This window comes from Dermacentor andersoni, chromosome 1 (genome assembly GCF_023375885.2).
Source record: "Dermacentor andersoni chromosome 1, qqDerAnde1_hic_scaffold, whole genome shotgun sequence".
In the NCBI taxonomy this organism is placed as follows: domain Eukaryota; kingdom Metazoa; phylum Arthropoda; class Arachnida; order Ixodida; family Ixodidae; genus Dermacentor; species Dermacentor andersoni.
The window spans coordinates 155,477,034-155,504,289 of record NC_092814.1 but is presented as its reverse complement, the minus strand read 5'-3'; the positions used below and the strand labels follow the sequence as shown (position 1 = coordinate 155,504,289).

Below are 27,256 nucleotides of genomic sequence, written 5' to 3'. Positions count from 1 at the left end.
AAGATGGTGGATTGGACAGACATTTTGCATTCCTGTAAAGATGCTTTGCTTATTCCTTTGTCCTACGTAGTGACCTATAAAATCACGAATTTCTGTTGTCATTAGTAATAGAGAAGACTGGGACATATTTATCAACTAAATCTGACATCTTGTTTTTAAAGAGCCGGCCAGTTTTCTTGAACAGAGCGAAGAGAAAATGTAAGGAGTAAATGTTTAGTGTAAAAATACCTCTAATTCTGCAATGATATCATAGTTACCTTTGTTATAATATTGAATATGCTTTTTTTGTTACTCCTGTATGAGTTACCGGAACCTTAAGATCAAGTTGTAGTAGTTAGTGGTTGCTAGAATCAAGGTATAGGACTGGTTCAATTGTTTCAGTATTAGAGGTACAAAGCCAAGAATGTTGTCACTGCGCGTTAGTTGACTCACTAGCTATAACGAGCTGAAATCTAATGTAATGTTGATGAAATCTAATGACATAAAACAAAAGGAAGACAATGAAGGCCAATCAATACGAGGAAAGTTGAAGTCCCCAATAAGGTATAGATTTTTAGTAGAACAGCTCTCCATAGCATTTGAAGCTCTTTCTTATATCTTCCAGGAATGAAGGATTAAAGTCAGGAGCTCGGTAACGGATGCCAATTAGGCAGTCTGGTAGAATATGTAGACCACGCAGCCCAAACAATCTCAAATCAGAGTTCGTATCAACTATTAAAGAACAAATATCTTTTGATAGCAAGTAAGATACCACCATCTTTCTTTGTCATATGATCATGTCAATATGGCACAAAGAATTTCACTGTCATTCACGTCTGAGTGCAACCACGTCTCTGTCAGAACGAGCATGTTCGAGTCACTATCATCCAGAAACGAGCAGACGTCACCGTGTTTAGGCAAGGTGCTTCTTATATTTGTGAAGAATAATGACAGCGAACGTACCTTGCATAGTTTTCAAGACCGTTCAAACTCGTAATTCTGCAAACACTTGCCTAGCTATTAGGCGACCGAAACAATGGAGTTAGTTGATGAATTGTACAAGTTTTTGTTGTTGTCAATGTGTAACTTATCGACTGACAACTTAAATCTTGGCCTTTGGGTTTTGGCAAAGTCAAGGAGCCTTCTTACTGCCTAACACATTGTAAGCGCAAAATCCTCTTGTACAAAGAACTCTGATATTTTTAGTTTGTGCACTGACATTAAAATTTTCTGCTTGTCCTTAAAAAACCGAAATTTTTCTGTTACAGTAGATTTCTGTTAATTCGATTCCGGTCAATTCAATGTTCTGGTTGATTCGAACTTGACCAAATGTCCTGGCTGGCGCCCATGCATTTCTATGGGCCCAAACTTTCTTTGAAACAGAACAGCGCAGTTTTGACAGGGATAGCAGGGAGAACGACACAGAAGAGCGCTGTACTGTTTCAAATATGGCTTACCAACTCACCCAAACGTCCGTTTTAACCCAAACTTTCGTTACTCCGATCCTAAAATTGTCCTTCGCAGAATAATTCGAACTTTACCAGTCAGCATGCACGTGCCTGGCCCTTATGATGACTCTTTTACTGGCAGCGTCTGTCTCAGCAGAGCTAGAGGAACAGTGAATGCGTTAAACACGCATCATCTGTCAAAGCTGCAAAATTTTGGCCTGCGCTAGTAAGATTTTCAAGCAATAATGGTAGCTCGCAATGTTTGATTAAGGTAATTGCCCAATTCTAACGTGCACCGCTCCCCATTTTTTTTCCCAAGTAAATTGAACAGAAAACCACATTCGTGGCATTTGTATGCTGCGCCACATAAAACGCCTGTATTGCAACGAAGCTGAATTTAAAAACCATGCGGCGAAGCTGACTTTAGAAAACCAACTGCCGCTGTGCAATACAAATTAGGCCCTTACCCATATTTTTAGCTGAAAATTTGGGTGCACGTTAGATTTATACTTTGTTTAGGAGCTTTAATGCTAACTTTATTCAGTTTTTTTACAATGGACACATAGAAAGCAGGTGCTCAGTTCATTCAGGGGGCCTGTTAGAATTGAGCAAATACTACCAAATTTTTTCTGCCTTTTTCTGTATCCTGTTTAATTTGACATGCCAGATAATTCGATCAATTTTATCGCTTCCGTCAGGGTCAAATTAATGGAAGTCGACTGTACAGAAAGACATTTGTTTTGACTGAAACGGCCGAGGCAATGCACATGTTCAAATCGAGAGTCATCCATTGAAAGACCAAGCTGTTTAGAACATAAAATTTTAATTTTTAGTTCGGATTCTGGCCAATCCTCGTTTGATTCATCATCAACACTGAAGAAAAGAAGGTTAGAATGGCGCATTCTGTCTTCATTTCCTGTGCACCTTGACATTATTTGCTTCAATTGGTCAGAGATGCTAGACATACCGCTAATAGACGAACAAGGGTCAGATGTACTGATCAACAAGGCAGGCTATAGAGTCATCACCCTACCACTTATTTGCGCTCGATTTTCTAGTCGATGGCTTGCTTATCCTTGACACCTTTTAGTACCACTTACTTGTGCATGTGCAGTAAAGTAAGAAAATTATGTCCCCAAAATTCTAATTTATTCCTCATCATTGCCATGTTGCTAAGTTTTAATAGTGTCAGGGACTGGATTAAATGGTATGCTTTCTTTATTTCAAATGATGTCTATACAGGTGAGAGCAAGGTGCCAATGGGTACAGACACACATCTAATGTGACCAAAAATTTTGCAACACAAGCACAGGTACTTATGATGTGTACAAGTACAACCACTAGGTGACCCCATGCTACCTGAGCACATAGTATGTGCTGTGGTGCTTAAGTACATCTTTACAGTTTTTGACCTCTCCTGTGCCAAATTATTACTAGAAACCAAGGCCAGTATAATGTAGTGATTCCTTCCACTTGGCCCTATGCAACTGTTATACACCATTCACTGCTGCCTGATTCCATCGATAATGTGGGCGGAGTGTCGCTTTGGCCAGTGACGAAGCACAAGAAAGGAATGGCATTGGCATATAATCATTACATTATCCTCAGCCCAAATGTACCCCTGACATTTTTTTTTATCATGCCAAAAGACCTATGCAAGTCTCATCTGTACAGGCTTTTTCTTTTTAAACCAGTTTGCACTTTCTGATAGGCCTATGTACAACAGCTCACTGGAATGGGTTGCACAACGACAGCAGCAGCCACAGCAGCGCACAGTCGCCCACAGCTGCCCACAGCAGAAGCAGCAGTGGGAAAGTCGAAGGAAGAGGCAAAGAAAGGTTCGCTTTAAAAGTGAGTAGCCAGCTGTGTCGTTCGTGATAAGAAGAGTTGTCGGTGAAGATCACAAAAGGCAGGTTAATGTTCCAGTCCCAGTGGTCTTCAGACATGTACATAGCAAGCATATCTGTGAGGGCAAAGTTGAGGCGTTCAGTAAGGCTGTTTGTCTGGGGATGGTACGCTGTGATGAACTTGTGATTGGTCAAGCAGGAACGAAGAATGTTGTCGATTACTTTAGACAAGAAGCAGCAGCCATGATCTGTAATTAATTGACAAGGAGCACTGTGGCACATGATGACAATGTGAAGAATGAAATTGGTAACATCAGTAGCACAGCTGGTGGGAAGTGCTCGTGTCACAGTGTACCGCGTTGCATAGTCAGTAGCGACTGTAACCTATCAATTGCCAGTGGGTGACGTGGGGAAAGGCCATAGAAGATAGAGTCCTACCCAGAAAAGTGGTTCATCAGGGATGTCAAGGGACTATAGGCTGCCAGCAGGCAGTAGGGCAAGTACTTGTCTTGTGTCTCTGGCAGAGGTCACAACCCGCAACATACTGTCGCACAGAACTTTTGGACGAGGCCAAAAGAAGCGCTTACATATGTGATCATACGTGCATGACATGCCTGGGTGTCCGGTGGTCAGTGCATCGTGAAGCCGGCCCAAAACAGCAGAGCAAAGATGTACGGGAACAACAAGCAAGAGCTCAGTGCTGTCAAGACAAGCATTGTAGCGGTGTAAGTTGTGAAGCACAAAGATCCGTAGGGAAGGGTCACAGTGTGGACAGTTGAGACGGTCTATAAGACACTGCAAAGATGAGTTGCAGCACTGTTTGGTAGCTATGTGGACGAAGTCTGTAATGGAGAGAAAAGCTTCACGCTCATCTTACAGTGGGGATCGACTGGGTATCAAGACAAGCAGTCGGCATCTTGGTGAAGCCATCCAGATTTGTAGAACACAGAAAATGTGTATTCTTTCAAACGTAGTGTCCAGGGGGCAAGGCGATCAGTGGGATTCTTGAATGAGGAAAGCCAGTAAAGTGCATGATGGACTGTAATAAATGAGAAGTACCTGCCATACAGGTACGGTCGGAATTTTGCAATGAACCAGACAAGAGCTAAGCACTTGTATTCTGTGAAGGAGTAATTTTGCTCCGATGAAAACAGAAGGTGGATTGCGTATGCAACCATGCAGTGTAGGCTGTGCTGCTGTTGTGCGAGGACAACACATATACTATGGCCACTGGCATCAGCACAAACGTCCATGCTAGCTGAAGGTTCAAAATGTGCTACAACAGGTGGGTTTGTTAGGATGACAACGAGCGATGACAAGGCGTCTGCTTGTTCACGAAAACAAGTGATTTTGACGTCCTTCTTGAGTAGGCCAGTGAGAGGGTGGGCTATTTCTACGAAGTTCTGGACAAAACAGCAAAAGTACAAGCATAGGCCAAGAAAGCTGCAGATGTCTTTGGCCGACTGCGGAGTAGGGAACTGACTAACTGCGCGGACTTTGTCAGGGTCTGGCTGCATGCCTGCAACATCAACAAGGTGGCCGAGTACACAGATTTGACAGTGCCCCAAGCAACATTTTGATGAGTTAAGCTGAAGGCACGAAAAACATCAAGCACGGTGGACAGGCGGGTGAGATGGTTTTCAAAAGTAGTTAAAAAAATGATAACATTGTCCAGGTAGCAAAGGCATATGGACCACTTGATATCTGGGAGAAGAGAGTCTATCATGCGCTCAAAAGTAGCAGGAGCGTTACGTAGGCCTAAAGGCATCACTTTAAATTGATAGAGGCCATCAGGAGTCACGAAGGCGGTCTTCTCTCGGTCTTGGTCGTCTACAGTGAGTTGCCAGTATCCTGTGTGCAGGTCGATTGAAGAGAAATATCTGGCGCTGTGCAAGCAGTTGAGCGCATCATCAATGCGCAGGTGAGGATACACGTCCTTCTTTGTAATCTGGTTGAGATGGCGGTAGTCGAGACAGAATCTCCAGCTAGTGTCCTTTTTCACAAGTACGACAGGCGAAGCCCAAGGACTGCACAAGCGCTCAATTATGCCTTCGCCAAGCATTTTATCCACTTCTTCCTGTACAAGAGCACACTCCGGAGCTGACACAGGGTAAGGCCATCGATGAATGGTACTCGCATTGCCGGTATGAATGCAATGGGTGGTATCGGAAGTCTGGTCCAGAGACTGTTGCCAAAGTCAAAGATATCCTGGTAGGAAACCAGCGCGCGGCAAAGTGCAGCGGCCTGTGCCGGAGCGAGGTCTCGTGATATCATGCATGTGAAGCGGTTGCAGAATGAATCTGACTGGGATGATGGCGGTGAAAAATCCAATGGATGTTCTGTGGTCAAGGCAGAAACCATGTGGTCGGCCAATGTGGTCAGATGCCCAAGTGATATGCCACGAGGAAGAACTTGCGTCGAGAAGCCATAATTGAGGATGGGAAAAGAGGTTCAGCTATTTGTATAACTGTCACCACCATATACAGTAAAAGCTTGTCAATTCACAACTCGTTAAATTCGAAATTTCGCATCACTTGAAGTAGCCACTGCGGTCTGTGTCTGTCCAGCAATGTATTGAAAGCAATATGTAACACATCCCGCTAATTCACACTGAAATTAGCACTGCCACCTATAATTCGAGCATTCACGTCATCATGAATGGGGAGAGTGCTAGGGCGTGGGAGCACGTTGGCGACGCTGGCATCACCGCACAGGCCGCGCAGCTTTGCTTTTTCCATCTGCGGCCCTTTGTTTAGGCCTGACTAGAGAGAGATGCATTTGCGCCTGGCCAGGCGTGGCCAACGCCTCTGTTTCATGTCACTTCTCTCCCGTGAGGTTCCATATAAAGCTCAAAGGCAATAAAATCGTCACTGTGCACCATATGCTGTATGGCGAGCGAAAGTGTGCAAGGGTAAGCCGGTGAACGAGGCTCAATCTCACGTGCGCTAGCGAGGAAGGCGGGGTGGATGCACGCACTCTCCTGTAGCACGCGAGGCACGAGGGTGAGGTGGAAGGAGGGAGAGAGAGGGGGGACGTTCTTCTCTGGCGGCTGGTGCTTATGGCGCGGCCATGCGGGCGCCGTATCTTGAAAGCGATCTGTGACGTGGCCAAAGTGCGCGCCCACGTGGGCCTCATCTTCAAAGCTATCTGCGATGTTTGCAGAGTGCGCATAGTGCCAGTAGCTTCGTTCGCGTTGAAGCGAGAGCTGTACGAAGGTCAATTCGCTCGCTGCTACTGCCGCAATTCCTCACTCAGCATTTTTCAGCGAGTTACTGCGGTCATCGAGCGAGATGTGTTCATGTTTACCTGTGTGCGCGTGACACCATACTTGTTAATTTAGTTAGTAAGCAAATGTTTACAAATTTATATGGCCAATAAAGCTACTATCCTTACTTCGTATAGCTATCTACTAACTTGCTATCGCAATCGATGCTTCGCTTTTCAGGCGAAGCGAAATTTGTTTTTCTTTTTCGCGCCAGTCGGCGCAATGAATGCGCAGATGAAGCAAGAGCCATCTCGACGTCGGACCGCATTACGGACCGTCTGGTTATGTTGGCTGCGCCAGTGTTTCGAAGTATAGACGTTGTTGTATGCACCAACGTGACGTTAGCGTGTGTGCGCGCGCTCACTCCACATTAGACTATATACGTGCCTTAACTGAGCCATTTCTTTCTCTGGCTTCTATTAGTTCGAATTCGAATTTTTGTAGCATCCCCGCAGAATTCGAATTAACGAGCTTTTACTGTAGGGGGGCATGATGTTGCGTGTCATGACGATCACAGGAATAAGGAAGGCAATGTCATCACCATTGGGTAGTGGTGGAAAGGGTGAGAGCTGGACATATATTGTGGCTTGCACTGGCAGTCAAAGAAACTCGACGGAGCATAGGCAGGTTGCACTGGCAGCGACATTGTCGAAGCACGGAGGGAGTTCTAACGGGGAGAAGTCCCGCGAAGCAGTCGATAAGGGGAGCGTGTATGGACAGAAAGTCAATTCCAAGAATTAGGTCAAGGGGGCACAACAGATGTGTGGGAACCAGAAATGGAGATGCGTGCCATGCACATTGCAAGCATGGCAGGTGCACTCTTGTCGGCTACTCGGACGGTAGGTGAAGCTGCGAGCGTTAGGACTTTCTGGAGGTGGCGGCAGAGGTTTGATTTCATCACAGAGATTTGTGTTCTGGTATGAAAAAGAGCAGTAACTGCCACACCATCAATCAGAACTTCAAGAAGGCTGTATTCTGTGTGAGGGACAATGAGAGGATTTTCAGGACAGGTCGTAAACGCAGTGTTGCCTCCTGGGACTGCACTGCTAGTTTTCTGAGAGGCGGTCAAAGGGAGGCAGAGCAGCGAGGTCGGGCAAGCGGGACTGATGGCGCTGAGGCGATGCCAAGTGGCTGGTCTGGCTTTCTTTAGAAGGAATCTAATTCTGGGGTAATACATACCAAAGCCACAATTTGATAATGAGGCATGCCATGGTGGGGGACTCTGGATTAATTTTGACCACCAAAAGATCTTTAATGTGCCCCCAATGCACAGGACATGGGCGTTTATGCATTTCACCCCCATTGAAATGCAGCCGCCGTAACCAGGATTTGATCCCGTGACCTCGTGTTTAGCAGCGCAACACCATAGTCGCTAAGCCACTATAGCGGGTTTCCCTAGAAGGACATTCAGCGCTCAAGGCCTCAGGACGGAACAACGGAGCATATGGTGCACATTCCGGGTGCCACCGATTGCAAAGGTTTGGTCAGTATGACGTGCACCAGCATTTGCGGCAATGGTGGGCGATGTGTCCAATCTTGGAGCATGTGAAGCAGATGGGCCAGTCATCAGGCGTATGCTATTCGGCTGGATTTTGAGAATGTGGCGTGAAGGTCGTGTTTGGTATAGCAGCAGCGACAACTGGGGAGACAGGGTTGGAAGCAGCATTGCCGTTATGAAAGGCAGGTAAAATGCCCATATTCGAGACCTCTTGGCAAACCACGGCCTGAATTAGTAAAATAGTAGCCGGGTTGTTGTCTTGCATACAGTCATGAGGAGTAACGGGTGCCATGGCCTGGAGTTCTCGACGGACGATCCTGGTGACGTTTTCTGGAGCTGGCATTTGACATAGAGCGGTAAACCTTCGCATGAGGACGTGCCAGCCATATTGGGAAGTCAGTCGAAGCGGTGAGTGATACGCTGACTTTTATGCGAAGCATATTACTAGAGCTCAACCCAGCTCCTCAGGCGCGGCGGTGTCGCCTTCAAAACCACGTGACACCGTGACGTCACGACAGAGGAGAAACGGGGCTCCAACTCGCGCCGTCGCTCGCGGCGTCGTGGCGGTATATAAGCAGCTGCGCTTTTTCTAGGTGGCTTTGGCTCAACTCTTGCAAGATGGGCTGGGTGGGAATCGAACCAGGGTCTCCGGAGTGTGAGACGGAGACGCTACCACTGAGCCATGAGTACGATGCTTCGAAGCGGTACAAAAGCGCCTCTAGTGAATGCGGTGTTGCCTTAGAAACGAGCTGTTTCTAAGGCTCAGGCGTGCATCGCTTGCTCAGGCGCACATTTCGTTGCCGCGCCGAACGCTGCGTTGCTCGACGCTCACTGCGTCCAATGCGGGGCGCGTAGTCGCTGCGCCGTAGCCCATTGTCTTACACCCCTTGGCGGGTCGACGGGAACGCTGTCGCGTTCCACTCTTGAAGGCGAAGCAGAGTAACGCATGAGTTGTTTCTTCTACTAGCCGAACCAAATATAGCCAAGCAACAGCAGTTCACCAGGCTAAACAGTGGTTCAACAACTAAAATAAAGGCTAGTATGCTTCGCATCCTGGGCTTAACCTTAGCTAAGCCACAGCCATTTTTTGCCTACTCAAAACAACGACATTCTGTGATGACTGACTCTACTGTAGAGCAATTCTTACACAGCAACAAACTGAAGGCGTCATTGGCTGTACCTTTCAGTATGTGTCCGACTTTGTCCGCTTCAGGCATGTTCTTGTCGACCTTGTGGCACAGAGCCAACACGTCCTATATAAGAGATGTACAGCTCTGTGTATGTCTGGGCACGTATTGAGAGTTCTTTCTTGGCCGCTAGTTGTCCTTAAACAGATCGCGTAATTTCTGCTTGCAGATGTCCCAACTTGTCAAATCTTCCTCATGCATCTCAAACCAGAGTCACGCAGTGCCTGCAAATAGAAGACGAGATTCGCAAGCATTATTGTTGGGTCCGACTTGTTATTGTTGCTGACGCACTCATACATAGCCAGCCACTCATCGACGTCCATGCCGCTTGTGCCATTGAATGTCCCAGGATCACGAAGGTGCAAGGGAACAACCAGTGACGGGCCTTGTTCACACTGGGTCACTTGGTTGGTCACTGCGGTGGCAGCAATGTGCCGTCCACTGCTTAGATCCAGTTCTCAGTGTTGTAGCGAGCTGACCCCGCACTTCCAACTTCCACGAAAGATGTTATGGGGAGAATCTATATACAGAGGATATATGTACAAGGGGAGGCACACAACGCTGCAGCAATGGTAAGGTTAGTGTGTGCACACCAGAGAGCCACACCATCATCGTCATCATCATCGTCCAAGCACTGACCACAGGATTGCCACCCGTGACAATATATATACATACACAGCCAATGTTGTAAAAATTAAGTCACATCTAACACGAAAATACCTTCATTATATTCTATATTATTACAAGCATATATTTGTTACTAAAATATTCGTGAGAAACATTTTGAGATTTATTTCATTACAAGTGGTAATTTGTTACGGCCATGTTCATTATAAGGTTCGACAGTAGTGCAAATATGTGTATCTAGAAAGTTTTGTCATCAAAAACTCACCTATGCTTTACTTTGTGCTTCTCATCCTCTGTTTGGTCCTGTATGTTCTGGTAAAGAAAGAAATGATAGCAACAGGCTTTTTTTCTTCTTTTTCTATCAGTGTTGGAGAGCAAGTCAGGTCACAGTGCAGAAGCATTCATTAAATGTAATGCATGCGTTACAGTACCAGTCTTACACTTTCACATTGAGAGCATAGTTGTACAAGTACAGGAACAAACTATTACACATTTTTTTATTCACACATGTAGTTTCATATTTGTGCCTGTTGAAGTTTGCAAATTGTGCAAGGGCCTTGAGCACCAGTGCTACACAAGCTGCAGCAAGAAAGTGAGTGAACAGTCCATCACTAGAAGCATTGTTATTTCTTTCTAGCATGGTGGAGGTTATCACAGAAAACTATCATTTCATAGCTTTACATTTTTGCCTCGCAGTAGATTTTCTTCCTTGTCATCACTCTGCACTATCTTTCAAGCTTACTGCTCCTAATTTCGTGCAATAGCAATACTGCAGCTCTGGTTTCACACTCGTGGCAATACTTTTTGCCAGTTAAACAAAAGCAATGGAGCAGAGCCTCTTGTGTATCTGAACATCATGATGGCATGGAAAGTGCTGAAAAATTAAGAATCAAAAGTGACATGAGTGGTTCAGAAGCTGCGATGTTGCTCTTCATTTCTCAATAAAACACTGTTTTATTGAGTTCAACAGAGAGTCCATGAAACTATTCAAGCGTGGTGGTTTTACTGACCACCTCAATTATCCTTAATTTGAAGAAACCTACTCTTTTCAGTAAACAGGGGCCTGAAATCACTTTGTAAATCACTTTAAATAACGAAACTTTCTATTCTTGTTCACAAAACAGTGGATGTTTATATTTGGATCTACTTAATTTTTATTTTTTGTGCTATGAAGGAAGCTGGCCAAAACAAAGAAGGTGGTTTATCAGATCTTCAGATCTTTTGTACTCAAGAGAGTCTAATTTAAAGAGTACCTATTAATGAGAAACAATATTTACGTTGTCATAAACGAGAGAGAAAAAAGAAATACTAGTAACACATTTGCATTCACACATACCTTGAGATATTTGTTCAACTGATCTATATCCACATTATGCTGTCCAAGAAGTTCCAACATGCGTTGGCACTCTTTTTCCTTTTCCTCGTTCTACAACATACAAAAAGAAAATAACAGGAGAAGGTTAAAGTGCTAGTTCTAGAAGTTTAGGTGAAATCACAGACCACAAGGCTTCTCAGGCACCCATATATCAAAACTATGCGCTTTGTTCCATTCATCACTTTGTCTTTATGCAGTCGTGGCTTTTCTAGAAGCTTAACAAGGTAACCCAGACAAAAAGCTTTTTCTATAGACATAAAGACCACCACAACAGGCAGAAGAGCAGCAATTCACTTAAAAGTGAAATATTTTCTTCTTTAACAAGCAGAGCACAAATTTTAACTCACCTTTATTTCTAAGCTGTCACGTTCAGAAACTACTTGGTGAGCCTGGCAGTGAAAAGAAAAATTGCAGCTTACAAGCATGTTTTTACCAGATGGGTAAATGAAATAAGGGCTCCCCAAATAGAATAAACTATGCAAAAATTATGAAGTTTTTTGAAATATATGGCATATAGTAAGCCTAAACAGTCCCCATTATTTGAGCTTGAGATTGAAACCTAAGTAAACAACCAACATCAGCACTTGTGAAAGTACAAGCAAGGCCATATTTTTCAATTTTGGTCATTGTAAGCCCTGTAGAGACAGTTAGGCTGTCTGATAATGCTTATTTTTATGCAGCTACCAAAAACAGCAATGAAAGCATTACAATATAAGCTGCTGCTTTCATTTGATTAAAATAAACCTTTTTGTTGTTATTAGGCCTAAATACCAGCACAAATGATGATTTGCCTGTTGCCATGCTGCAAAAAGCAGTTATGCTTATTAAGATAAAAATGTCAGTGTATTTCAACAACTGTTTCATCTGAGCTAGTTGGCTTGTAATTCCTGTAAAATTCAGCCTTCATTTACAAACAGGACATGGAGGAGGCAACATGATACATAGCTGTCTGTCAGCATGTGTCACGTTGGCTTCTTCATGTTACGTAAATTTAGGCTGTACAATACAGTATTGTTCATGTATTTTAGCATAGGAAATGTATTACAGTTAAAAGCTTAGGGGCCTGAGATCCAAGAAAAACCCATGTCTGTTGACAACATGCATAGCTCGATTTCCAGCCTGCACTAGTACATGCAACCAACATAGTGTACCGTCATGCAGAAGTAACTTGATTGCTTATGGTATTGCACACAGTCTGAGTGAAATGTGGGCGAAATCTGCTTTCGCTGCAGCTTTCCATAGACACTATAGCACATGCACCCACTCAAGTCACATAGACGTCAGCATATATGCTCAGTCTAGTACTAAGCACATGCTACATGCTATTTTGTCTTTAGTGGTTTTACCAGGGCTAAGTGATCACTCAGTCATACAATACACTATGCCACTGTGTTCACCCTATCCCTCTAAACAATGAAAATGTATTCGTAGATGCAATAGAGTGGGTTTCCAAGCCACAACATTGAGCTACAATTTTCAGAAGCCAATTTCCCAGAGCTCTGGAAAAATGCCTTTGGAGAAAACTGGTCATTGTTTAAGAATGCAGTATCAGTATATACAAATAAATTTACAGCCCTTCGTAGAATACCCAGCACAAAGAAATGGCCGTGGTTCAGTGTATCATTAACGCAGCTTGTGTTTTTCACACTTGTAAGGCTGCCTTCAATCCACGCAGGTTATCTGCTTATCTTACTATCACATTGGAGTATAAATGCGCTGTTCGCGATTCCAAGCACAAATTTTATCACAGGACTTTATGAAATTTGTTGTTCACTAACCCTCACAAGTTCTGTAGTACTATAAGCATGTGCAAAGCAGACAATATGTGCCTGAAATCTGATAGTGGCTCTTTCGTGCCAAATCGTGAGTGCTGTGTTCTTTTAAACAACACTTTCTTTTTGTCCTTCAATAATAATGTATTATCTGCCGCTCCACCATGTAATCCTCCAAATTTCCCTGAAATGGAATGCATCACTGTTGAATGGGGCAGTATAAAAAAAAGCTTATCCATCGTTCAAAAGTATCGTTGTCTGCTGGTATTGACAGTATCAACTATATATTTCTTAAAAGCACTGAAACATATTTTTCGATTATGTTGTCCTCTATTTTTCCCCGTTCATTACAGATGAACATGCTACCGAACGACTGGAAGGTAGGCAAGGTGATTCCAGTGCACAAGTCTGGTGACCTCTTCTCACCCCTAAATTACAGATGCATATCTATAACATCAATACCTTGTGAACTTTTAGAGCATGTAATTTTTTGCCATTCAGTTACCTTGCTAGAGACTCACCTGTTTTTTCCTTCCTTTCAGCATGGTTTTCGAAAACATCATTCCTGTGAAACACAATTGTTAGCATTTACTAATGACTTATCAGCTTTAGACTGCTCACTAGATGTACATTGCATATTTTTAGACTTTGCTAAAGCCTTTGACACTGTGTCCCGTAATCTGCCTCTCCTCAAACTTAACACGCCTAATATTGATGTCAATGTTATTTATTTAGAGTGTTTTTTTTACACAATTGCACACAATAAGTGATTGCTAATGAACACGATTCCCATTATTGTGCAGTGACATCAGAAGTTCCTCAGATTTCCGCGCTTGGGCCCCTTCTTTTCTCCCATTCACATCAACAATCTTCCTGCTTCGGTTCCCTCATACATAAGATTATTCACTGATGACTGCATACGTTACAGAAAAATAACTAACTTATTTGACGCATCAATATTGCAATCTGGTCTCAATAAAATTGCTCGTTGGTGTGACACTTGGCAAATTAAACTTAATAGTAACAAGTGCAAATCAATGAGAATAACATGGCCTGCTATCGTTTCTACTTGCTGTTCTTACAGTATTGGTTTCCTTCAAACTTCAGTGAGTTCATATAAGTACCTAGGCATTCACATCACTAATGATCTTTCCTGGAATTTGCATGTCAAATACATTATTAACAATGCGAATCGCATGCTTGGTTTCCTTTGCCACAACTTTTCACAAGCCCCAGTATCCTTGAAACTGCTTCTACACAAGACCTTAGTCCAATCCAAAGTAGAATATACCTCGTCTGTCTGGGATCCCCAAACTAAATCCATAATTACGTCCCTTGAAACGCTTCCAAAATTGTTATGCACGCTTCATTATTACTAATTATTCGAGCAACTGCAGCATTTTGCAAATAAAAAGAAAGGTTTGGATCTTCCTGACCAGTCTGCATGATGCCGCCTAGCCCGACTGTGCACGTACTACAAAACCTATTACTTCAATGAAAACTGGAAACTATCTCATTTCCTCCGTCCGTCATTATGTGTCATTGCGCGTTCACCATCATCCCAAAGTTGGCATACCGAATCGCTGTACTAAACGTTATTACGAATCCTTTATCCTGATGACTAGCGTTGACTGGAATCACCTGCCTGCCTATGTCGTCTCCCTTGCAGCACCTGCATCCTTCAAGTCTGCGATTGAAAAACTTTTTTTCTAAATGAAGTGTAACTGCTATTATACTTTTGCATTGTTGTTCACACTCCCGCTCCTCTCTCTAATGCCTCACAACCTTGAGAGTACCTGAATAAATAAATAAATAAATAAATAAATAGCGCTGCTCTGTTTTACTGGCTAGAGGCACTAACTACTTGGAAATGCAACTTTTTCGCAAAACCCGTGGCCCATAAACTGTACTGTTGCATTATATTTACAGTCCTTGCAAAAGTTTTGATGCCACTATGCACATGCTGGATCTGTCGTTAGGCCAGGTACTGGGACCCCTGAAGAACTTTCACTGTTCCAGATTCCAAGAGACAAGATGGACAATGCTCCTCACTCTCTTAGGCTTCAGGGTGCCAGGCATCACATATTTCACGTTACTTTCACATATTTTGGGTCGTGCACACATGACCACACACGTGCACGGTGTGTGTCTGTCTCTCTCTGTGTATGTATGTTGTGTGTGTGTACGTGTTTGTGTGTGTGTATGCATGTGCCAAATTACTTTTGATGACCCAGGATGCCAACTTGTTTCTCAGAAAAAATACATTCTCTTCTACTTGCACTGCCTAATGGAATCTGTGCTGCCATCTACCAAAAGCACAACTAAGCACTGAGACGAAACTAGGCTCATCCATGGCATTGCTAGGAAATGCAAAGTACCATTGATGGGCTGAGTTCCTTTTTGGCCATATTTATCAGAAACATGTGGACGAACCCAGCTCATCCACGGCACGGAAGGGATTAATAACTAACAATGAACTATGTATTCGTGGCAACAAGTTGCCACAAGATGAGTGCTTCAGAAATTACATGATTTCAATACCTGATTTCTGCGTATTTATTTTGCAAGTTCCTTCCATGCTCAGCAAACATCACTTCTTTGATATTCCAGCACCAGGTTCCACGTATAGCATGAGGTTTTCTATACTTCAACACACCCAATTTGTTTTTTATACAGTTAAACCTCGATATAACGAACTTTAATATAACGAAATTCTCAATATAACGAAGTATTTAACTTTTCATAACCTCTTGTCCATAGAACACTACACATTCAGAACCTCAACATAACAAAGTGTGTTTGTATGCGATTTCAATATAATGAAATTTCACTGCCACCGTAAAGGAATGCCGAGACAATAGATGGAAATTTCCGCAGACGCAGATGGTCAAATGATTGAATTACAAGCGACTGCTTGGAAACGCACCTCTCAAATCATGCACCGTGTGACAAGAGCAACCGCCAAAGTGGAGCCACATCATGTTCTATATAGAGTCTAAGTGCTATAAGATCCTATCGGGCCCCACGCACTGTGGTTTAGGTCAGTGCAGACACAGCAAACCTGGGCAGTATCGAAGATACTGCCCAGCACTGACTGATACTACAGCGGTTGCAGCGCTGTCCGGTTAGATTCACAGCACGAGCACAGTTAGTTCTTCCTCCTCTTTTCTCGATTGATGGCGCCCACGTGCTTTGTTCAAACAAGCAAATACCACACGCATGTAGTAATATATCTTGGATACTATCTTTGATATTCTTCAGGTATCTTGTATCTGTATTATGATACGTCTGGCAAAACATGTATCAGTATCTGTATTTCCGATACATTAAAGACTGTATCGTGTATCTTAAAGTACACGATACTGGCTATCACAACATCACCGTGCGAAACTATAAACGTTGGCTGGACTACAATTATCAAGCTGATACTGCTGCCACTAAGCCACCTGAATAAAACTAAAGGCATAGGCATTCCTTTATCTCTCCGCCAGAGCCCACCAGTGAGGTCAGGCGATGAGGTCTGCGCGTCCCTATCGGTGGAGCAGAGTCATGTGGTCGCACTCCACAGTGGTATTTCTTTAAAAGTCCGCAGCGGTGTTTATGCCATTGTGCAGAGGCTTCTTAGTGACATTCTTGTAATTAGACGGTGACCCGCTAACTAATCGGCAAGCAGAGCAGCGACTCCCATCAATTACAAAAGGGACAATCAAAACCGCTGACAGCACAGCGTATAAAGAGCTTTCATGTTAAGTACCTAAAGCAACTCCAATAAATTGTTTCGGAATGAAAATATTATACTTTGAGCAAGAGAGACAAAAATTTTGAGATACTAACAGACATTTCATTCAAATCAAACAAGGTTGGTCAGAGTAGAGAAATTTCCAAGCAAACACTTTTGTGCATAAGCGTTTGCTGCTACATTATATAGATCTATAATAAGAAATTTGTGAATGTATCGAAGTATCTTAAGATACATATGGAAAGTATCATATTGGATACAATAATTGTGGTAATATCTTGTATCTGTATCTCAAATACTTGTCATCTGAGTGCCTTGTATCATATCATGATACAATTGCAAGGTATCTTTGCCCAGCCCTGCTTCAGGTGCGTGAGAAAGTGTGCGAGGGTGAGAAAATAAAGATGGTGGCTTCACAAGTGCCGCCTTCCTGAACGAGCAAAGGGAAAGAGGGGGAGGTGAGCGAGCTCGTGATAACGCTACCAAGCGCACGCGAGGACGCGTAGTGGAGGGCTAAGTTGGCACACGTCTCGATTTCTGGCGCACATCTCGGCCGTGGCTGTGCTTGGCTGTAAGCGCGGCTGAGCGCATGCGCAGCCACGCACCCTGCTTTAGAGGTCATCTGCCACGTGTGCAAAGAGTGGGCGTGCCAAGACAGCGTGGCATCATGTAAGCTGTCTTATCACGCATTTAGTATTGGAGGTTGTGTAATCTCAAGTTTCAGTAACCCGTTGGAGCGAGAGGCAGATGAAGCATTCACTCCCCACTGCCAGCACTTTCCCTGATATCGCTAGCCCAGTGTGGCCGACGCTATCAGCCAGGCGGGTGGAGTGCACGTGAAAGCGTGGCTGGCTTCGCATAATTCGTACCGCTGAGAAGATATTGTCGACGTAAGTACGTGGCACAAAACTCTATCGTTCGTCGCCGACTCCCAAATTTATTGAAATCAATTGTTTCTCGTTCAAATTTGCTTTCTTTTTGGTCGAATTTCAATAGAATGAAATTTCGATATAATGAAGGAAACTGCCAATCTTACCGACTTTGTTATATCAAGGTTTAACTGTATTTGCATACAAAAGCTTTCAGGAGTCGTAAATGCTTGCCAATCTTCTGTGATGTGTTTAGTTGTAGCATATATAAATAAATTTACTTCCTTTTTCTTTTGCAGGCCAGAAATTATTCCTCATATCATGTAAAGGGTCTTATTGTAAGCATGATGTTGCAATAGCTGAACTTATCATCCTTTGTATCCCTTACAAATCTTCAAGAAGAAAGAAGGAAATGCAGTCTTAAATGATAACACCAGTGTGGTGCTCTTGGAAGTGAATGAATGCAAGTAAGGACCTTTTTTGACTTAATAAAAACTAACGCCAACTATCCCTTGAAAACATCTAAAAATTTCCAAATAGCGAACTGTAGTGCACTGGACTAAAACACTTAGCAGGCCAAGGTTCCATATTCTCTGTCCCCAAGCGCTCAACAAAGTGTGTAAAGCAATGAAAGGGGAAAAAAATTGATCAACTGGCACTGCAACTGTCGTGGTGACCTGACACCGATAGGTCACTAGGTCAAGAATGGTGCATGCGATCTGTGACCTGGCAAGGATAATCACAAAAAAGTATGATTTGTGTCTGCTGATGAAGTGTTACTATATGAAACAGCCACTACATCCATTTTTTGAAGTCATTCCGTCATACATGACTCCATCATACCACACATTTAAATATGTCTTACGGTGCAGTGACACTTTATGTGAGTAACCAGTACTTAACTGTAATCTTTAAAATTTACATTCAATCTTCTTTTCTGGCTTGCTCCAGCATTACCTTTTGTCTTGTTTGGTATGTACCTGTTTGTCATCCCTTATTAATGTGTTAGTTTTGCATATGCATGTGTACATAATTACAGTCATACACTTGTAGCAAAAGTGACATACAGTGACAAGAAGTGATGACAGCAGTGAGTGCATCTCAGAGTCATCATCCTGAAGTTCACGGAGATGGGTGACTAATGTGTGGTTTTGGCGAACAGCTCGGCGGTAGGCGCCTGAGAGAGCACTATGATCACTTCGCAGCCATCCCACTTCTTCTTCCAGCTGTACCAGCTGCTGTTTCAGCTCCTGCCGTTCTTGTTCGGCCAGCTGTGCAGCAGGAAAAGGGGAGATGCATGCTCTTTGTTCAACTAGTACAGAAATCTTTTCCATATGTAATGGAAAATGCAGACAAGAGGTTGTCCAAAAAGATATCCAACTATGTGAAGGACAGATGTGACATTTGGCTTTTCAGTGCTACATGTACAGATGTATTAGGAAAAAATAGAAAAATCAGACAACCAAAATATATTGCTCACATATCTTTGCTGACTTCCCCATTTTAATTTGCAATTGGAAAAGTAAACAGTTCCCAGACCCAACGTTCATCAAACGTAAAGTGCGTGTGCATTAACGCAAAAGAAACAATTTTCGTGCTTTCTTTGTTCACCACATAACCATGTCATTAGCTAATCCCTTCAAAAAACTGCTTTTCAATCCTACAGGCCATTGCATGCAGTCACTATTCAACAAGTACTTAAAATTATCGTTTCACAAAAGATAATAATAGTTCAAGACATCAATATGATAAAGATTTGACTTGTAAAATGCAACACAATGAGCACGAGCAAATTGTGACATGAACTGCTTTGGTATTCCAAATGTTCTTGCCTCACAGTGCATTTTGCCTAATATTGGTGATGGATATCTGAGTACTGGTCCAAGTTTCAGGATTTCTACTAAAGAACATCCCTTGAGCTAAATGGACACTGCATTGTAATTTATTGTATATGTTGTGTCCAATTCTTTAGTATTACAGCTGAAGAGGCAGATTTACGCAGTCTGCTACTGGGAGCTTATCAAAATCCTGGATAGTACAAAAAGAAGTTTGTTAAGCTGCATTTGATGATTATTTCTTTTTGCACAAAACTCTCGCTTTTAATGCATGCAGTTGTCAACACTAAGATGGGGTTCTCGTACTTCAAAGCTAGTTTCAGATCAAGGCAACTCTCAGGGATTTTTGGTGTTAATTCATGTTTGAAAAAAACTTACATGCATGTTCTAGCCTCTCGTTTGATAACTTATGTCAAATTACACAACCGTTTTCACTCTTATGTAAGTAAATGTTGGATAAAGTACATACACACAATACTGTGGTCTCAAAAAAGTCGACTGGCTAACAATCCTGCACCATCTACATCATGGAGATACCCCTATCTGTCTGTTTTCATACAGCAAATTGAAGTCACCTCATGTTTTCAGTGTTTTAAAAAGCTGTCACTATCATTTTCGCCCATATTATGCATTCAGCAAAGAACTGTACACATCTGTTGGATGAATACATCTGCTGGCCACCCATTCATTAACTCTCAATATTATAAAAGCTCCAAAGACTGCACATAGGAAATGCTTTGTCCTGGAAGTGAAATAACAATGTGGTGTCATGCATTCATTGATAAGGTTCATGCATTATATGTTTGATGGAGGAGATAAAATAGCTAACCTTGAAAGGACTACTGTTTTAGCAGAGGATGGGGATGCGGTTAACCATCGTATGCTACCTGAAGGCATCAAAATTGCCAGAGCTTTCATGGCACCTATAACCACGCGATGCCTGCGGTTATAAAAGGATGTTCCGCATGTGCCGCCATGGCTATGAGTGGCCCTGGCTAACACTCCCAGGGACAGATCTTGAACACATACATTAATACCCAAGAATGTGGACATGGGAACAGCCACCGCCATAGCTCTATTAGCAGAGCACTGCACGTGCAGCATGGAAGATGTGGCTTCGGCTGTTTGTTTTTTCGTCCACTTTCATGGACATTTACATTTTAATTTGTACATTTCAATTAAAACGTGTAACCTCCCCTATGCTTTCCTTGGCTTCATGTGGCTGTGACCAACCAAAACCTTGTTGGTCTTCATGTGGTTTTAAAACACCAAAATAAAATGTAGCTGGCTTAAGCTAATTAAATTCTTTAACAGAATAATGACCTCTGAGCCAGTGGTTCTTAACATGTTTAATACTTAGGCGTGTACAAAAAAAAAACAGATATCAAGGCACAGCCACAGTGCTTGAGAAATGGTACTGGTTTAAGTGCTTGTTAAGTAATTCATAGTTCACAATCAATGAGATGGCATTGCATGCTGACAACAGTCATTTGATGCTCTTGTTGAGGGCAGTGGAAATTGCGTGTCCTGTTGAACATCAACTCCATTTATGTCTTGTATTTAATCTCAATGTGACGAACAAAGATTCACACAATAAAAGTCGTAGGAAAGACCCAGCCAGACGTGTCACTTGTACTTCAAATAGACAATACTTATCGGTGGTGCATCTCCAAAGCAGCACATGCCAACTTTAACTCTCTCAAAGGACCTTGGATGAAAGTTAGAGCAATACTGCAGTAAGCAGTACAGTTAACCTAATTTAAACAGAGACCTGTTTGTTACAATTGCAATTGAAATATCAAACAAACAAGGAATCAATACAACTCCAATCTGCTGTCAATATTTCATAGGGATGAATCTACCAAAACAGCATTTTGGAAAATGCATGAAGGATGGGCTACCACAGTTCGGTAACCCAAGTTTCCTTGAGTGGCATATTCTTTACAGTTTCATTACATAGAGACTTCTCCTGCAGCACGACTACACGTCTTTCACCCATGTGAAGAAAAAACTGTCACTGCCTATCGAGTGAATTTATCAAAGGCAGTCAGCTGCCCTTGATCACTGCACCGATTATGGAATTTGCATATTTTATACCACATCAGTTTTTTTTACTCTCTCCCCTCTTTTCCAAGAAACACTGATTTGGTTTACGAGATCAGCTGATCCCCAAGTTTACCAAGAGCGCCTGGTTTCACAATAAAAGTTATACAACAGCACGTATAAAAAAATTGGAAAAAAATATACTGCTCGAGTAGGTAGCCAGTCACAAGCCACATGTGGACTTTTGAAAGACTGCACAGGGCCCGCAAGTCACAGTTTGGCTGCCCCTGCATACTTGCTAACTGTAACAATTTGTAAATGCACCAGCTGTGGTGTTAAGCACTGGGTGCTGAGAGATGCTTTGAAGTTAGGTTGCATGTGCCTAGCCTTGTATCACGTGTGAAAAGCATGGCACAAAAAAGCCACAAGACCACATTTGTACTAAAGCAGTCCATGGGGTAAAAGTGGGAGTGTTCATATGCTGTTTCGTGATTACTTCCAGGCCTGAATGCTTAATGTCCACGCCTATATGCACAGAGCAGCACCAGTGAGTGTGTGTTAATTTCTGTCCAGGCTTTTTGGTCACATTCACTAGACTTGGGTATATGCAGCACACAGCAACACACAGGACACAGGGGCAGCAGGAAGCAAGACTACTGTTACAAACTCACCTGGACCTTATGTGTGAGATTTTCCTTGTCATTTTGGTACTTTTGTTTGAGCTCTTCTAGAAGCCTAGAAAGCAGAGAGCAGAGACATGGAGTTACCACACAAGGGCCCATTTATTACTAAGGGCGGCTGCAGTTGATGTGGGGTGCGCACCTCTTGACCTCAAGCATGGCTGTTGTGTGGAACTGGAAGGAGACAGAGTTCTGGGTGGAGATGAGCAGCTGGTCATGCTCCTGCTGTAACTTGGCTAGGGCCCCTTCCAGCTCTTGCTTCTCACGCTCCAGCTGACTCACCTGCTGGCTCAGATGGTCCACTGCACACCACCAACCAGACAGCACAACTAAGCAGGCCACCCAAAATGCATGCCATTCTTTGGGCTGCTACAAAAACACAACAAACTTGTGCGACATTGCAGAATTAAAACCGAATTCCCAGCAAAGCTGTCGCTTTTGACCACTCCTACAAGAAATTTTCTCCAAGGCCCATAATTAACCTACACACTCTAAATTTTGCCCCACATCACCCCTAACATACCCCCCACATCCTTCCAACATAAACTAGACGGTACATTAGTTCTCTCAGGATGGGAGGAAACATGCATATCATACACAAACGTTTTTGAGCACTTGCATTAATAATATTCTTCGAAGCCCATAATTAACCCACACAATTTAAAGTTTACCCTTACATCACCCACGATTTGAGCCCTATCCCCATGCAAACGTTAACTCACTGCCACATTTAGTCCCCCCGGGACACTGGATAAACATTCTACACACTTCATAAAACATGTAAGGGTGTGCGAATATTTGAAACTTTTGAATAATGAAGCAAATAGTGTCCTATTCGATTCAGTCTTCGAATCGAATAGTTACTATTCATAAATGCAAATATTTTTCAAATACTTTTCGAATATTTCAAAATGAAAACTGCGCCCAAATAAACATAAAACTGGAGCAACAGTACAGTACATTTTTACTCTGTGGGCATTGTATAAACATAAAACATCAGAACTTGCGTAGTGGACTAGGCTACGTCACTAAGGTAGCCATTCTTTACAGGCTCTACAGCGATTATTCGCACTCTCTGAAAAGCCCTGCGCATGCGAAGAAGCTACTTGTTTGCTCCTAATGCTCCATTTGTGCTTTTCATAAACATCGCTTCATGACATACTATGTAATAACAGAAACTTGCCAACTTTAAGTATATTGGGATGTGAACATTGTTTTGTATTAATTATGATAACAGCTATCCATTATTCGAAAACTATTAGAAAAGTATTCAATTATTCGACTTGGTTTGCTTCTGGCGCTATTGGATTCGTATTTGATTTGGTCTCAAGGATCACTATTTGCACACCCATAAAAACGTGCATAGAATGTTTTCAAGCGCCTATATTAGTAATATTCAGCAAAGCCTGTAATAAACCCAGAGAATTCAAAACTTGTATGCAAATCACCTATAACTACGGTTGAGCACTTTTTGCTCTATTTTTCCCAAATTGACATTCCTCTTTTAGTTTTCATCTTGACCTGAAAAATTTGTTTTCTTTTGGTGAATATATTCTTCAAGATGAAATTTCAGTCTTTTTTTCATTGGTTAATTTTCTGCATTGAGCTTACCCCTTTTTTTTCCTTTCTTTTTTTTTGTGAATATACATGGTTAGCTAACCTTGTTGACAGTGAAATGTGCAGTATAACTGGAGATCCTGCTCATCAACACTGTAGTTGCATCCAATACAAAGAATACAAAAGCTCGAGGGAAGAAGTCTAGCAACGGCACAATGCCGTTAAGCGAAGTGAATATACAGATGGAATGTGCAAGATGGTACAAAACTTTAGCAATGTCTTGCTCCAATTCTGAAATTGCAACATGCAGTCTACAGCAATCAATTTAAAAGTTAATCAGTAAAACTTTGTTAGTTGACTTAGGTGGCAATTTATTGTCTACAAATAATGTCTGCCCCTTCAAAAAATTCAGCTGAAGCACCAGAACTGTGCTATTTATCACAACATTTAGAGTCATTTTCCAATAAAATAGATCGCGCCATACACTAGAAATTAATGCGTGCTTGTTGAGGCACAGCCAAAGACAAGAAAACTTAAAATGTTCCAGCCATTGCTTTAGTAAGATGTTCTTGCAGTGGCAACTTGGCAGTATATAATCTTGCAGTGTGTCTTAACAGAAGCCTCGTAGCAAGAGGAGAGCTCCTCACATGGAGAAATATCCATCAAGTCATGGAAATCAGACAACACAAATTCAGCCATAATGATTCATGCACTGGTTAGAGGTTATCAAATGTCAATTAAAGACCACTTATTCAATAACCTGGAGCTGGGTAAGGGATTAAGCTGCACATCAGTAATTCCAGTACCCACCATCATACTTGTACTGTGACTGTGCATCTTTGAGCTGTTCAAAAAGGTCATGCTTCTCTTGTTCTGTAGTCTTGGCCTCTGTAATGCTAGAAAAAGTTGTCCAAACAAATGCGAAATGTTAAATCAAATGTGAACTGACTTTATACAGGTGCCAGCATACAGGGGGAAAAAAGAAAAGAAAAGGGAAAAAAGGGGGAACCAACTTGTATATTAATCACTGTTAAGCAGATCTTTTATTAGGTTCTCAAATATTTTAGAAACACTGTCAAAAATTCGTAAATTTCGGAACGAACTTAAGCACTAACTTTATAAGTCCGTAACTCCACACCAAAACAAATATTACAATTCAGCAATCTGGATCTACAAGAGCATCTAAAGCAGAGAATAAGTTATTTCATAATTCAAATCAAATGCTTAGCTTGTAGAAGTCCAATTAAATTTAGAGCAATGTATTTTGCATTAATTCTGTTCAGGTTAGATGTGCCAATATTGAAGTTTACAGATATCTGTTTTTATTGCGTAAGCCTGACATGTAAAGTTGTTAAAATTTATTTTTGGTAAATGAACTGAGGAACTATATTTAGTGTGCAACAGCTGCTAGAAGTAACATTTTCATTTAATCCAACAAATTACATTCAACATCAGATTAGAAAACTGGACGAGTTGGTGAACATTTGTTGTATTGCTGCAGCACTACTGGGACAAGTAGCATTGCCACAATGCAATAAAATTTGAGTTAAACCTCGATATAATGAACTTCAATATAATGAAATTCTCGGTATAGTGAAGTATTTAACCTTTCATAGCCTCTTGTCCATAGCGCAACATGTATTTAGAACCTCAATACAACGAACTGTGTTTTATGGGATTTAAATATAACGAAATCACACTGCCGCCGCAAAGGAATGCCGAGACACTAGGCAGTTTTAGTTGGGCGTCCACAGCAGCTCTGCGTACGCAGCTACCCCGCGGAAGTGCGATTGCGCATGCGCAGTACGCAGGAGCACGCACGGTATCGTGCATGCGCCCGCAGCTTTTCAAAAGCTGCATAGCGTCCGCTGCGGGCTTTGCGAGACATTCTCGCGTGTTCTCGCATGTCCACGAGAGCACATTTTTCGATATCGCTCTTGCCAAAGATATGACTCTAGCTTGTGGTTTGACTGAGTGGCGGATGATATAGGCTACACAGTTTCAGAAGGTGGCATATGGCGGCGCTGAGTAGCACACTACTGGTTCCTACGCGTGCAAGTCAGCAATCCCCTTCTCAACTTATGCGTCCGGCCAACTATTGCCGTATCGTACGTGCACGCTTCGATACATACGCACAAGCTCGCGCGCTTTGTACGTGGGTGGTTGCGGACGACCAACTAAGACTGCCTAATAAATGGAAACTTTCGCAGACACAGATAGTCAAATCATTGAACTACAAGCGGTTCCTTGCAAGCGCACCTCTCAAATCGCGCGCCACGTGACAAGCGCGAACGCCAAAGTGGAGCCACATCATGTTCAATATAAAGTTCAAGTGCGATAAGATTCTATTGCGCCCCGCCCACTGTGTGCTTTGGGTGCGAGTGAAAGTGTGGGAGGGTGAGATAATAAAGATTGTGGCTTCACAAGTGCTGCCTTCCCACGCGAGCACAGGGAAAGAGGGGGAGGGAGCAAGCTCGTGGTAAGGCGATCAAGCGCGCGCGAGGGGGGGGAAGGGGTGTAAGTTGGCACACACTGCGATTTCTGGCGTGCGTCTTGGCCGTGGCTGCGCATGGCTGTAAACGCGTCTGAGCACATACGCAGCCATGCACCCTGCTTTAGAGGTAATCTGCAGCGTGTGCAAAGAGTTGGCGTGACGGTGTGGCATCACGTAAGCTGTCTTCCCGCACGTTTAGTATTGCAGGTTGCGTAATATCGAGTTTCAGTGACTCGTTGGAGCGAGAGGCAGACAAAGCATTCGCTCCCCGCTGCCGGTGCTTTTCGCGATAGCGTCTTCCCAGTGCGGGCGACGCTACCAGCCGCAGGGGCGGAGTGCAAGCGTAAGCGTGGCTGGCTTTGCTTAATTCGTACCACCGATGCGAAGATATCGTCGACATGAGTGGCATGAAACAGCATCATTCATCGGCCACTCCCAAATATATAAAAATGAATTGTTTTCTCATTGAAGTTTGCTTTTTTCAAGTACCCGGTAATTCGCAAAATTCTGCGGCCCCTTTCCGTGTAAGAAAAATTGATCGGCAGCTGTACTTATTTGCAAAAAGGTTGAACTTCAATGCAATGAAATTTTGATATAATGAACCAAATTGCTGATTTTACCGACTTCGTTATATAGAGATTTAACTGTATATTGAAACTGATTGAGCAGTTAATAAATGAGAGCATTTTTATGTTTGACATGTATTTGAATACTAGTAATGACATGAGATGGTTTTGTTAAAAGGTACAGGAGTGCTTGTGCTGCTTGCACAGTTTTACTGTTGCCTAAAATGTGCACACATCATGATGATTTAGCATGCATTTAACCTTTCTGCGCCAACTTTTATTGCAGAAAGCCACCCAAACGTTTTGAGTTTTCTTATGACTAATTCATATGAACAGCTTTCATTATTGCAATATAAGCAGTTCATTTATTATTTATGTTGTCTTTTAATGTTATTTATCATGTTTTTGAGTTCCAGATAAGCAAGGCACAGAAACAGTCTACACGAACTGCAATATTTCTTAGAACAGTAGTCAA

General features: G+C 42.6%; 1 protein-coding gene across 1 annotated transcript in view; it reads right to left on the bottom strand.

Moving 5' to 3' along the window:
• The window catches only part of LOC126532326 (uncharacterized), a 77,420-nt gene that overhangs the window by 23,297 nt on the left and 26,867 nt on the right, over positions 1–27,256 (bottom strand). The window contains exons 7-13 of the mRNA XM_072287805.1: positions 24,532–24,617; positions 22,307–22,466; positions 22,156–22,219; positions 18,674–18,877; positions 11,574–11,615; positions 11,188–11,277; positions 10,117–10,163 (exon numbers count right to left, since the gene is read on the bottom strand). Of these exons, the coding sequence (XP_072143906.1) occupies positions 10,117–10,163; positions 11,188–11,277; positions 11,574–11,615; positions 18,674–18,877; positions 22,156–22,219; positions 22,307–22,466; positions 24,532–24,617 (693 nt within the window). The remainder of the gene's footprint in view (positions 1–10,116; positions 10,164–11,187; positions 11,278–11,573; positions 11,616–18,673; positions 18,878–22,155; positions 22,220–22,306; positions 22,467–24,531; positions 24,618–27,256) is intronic.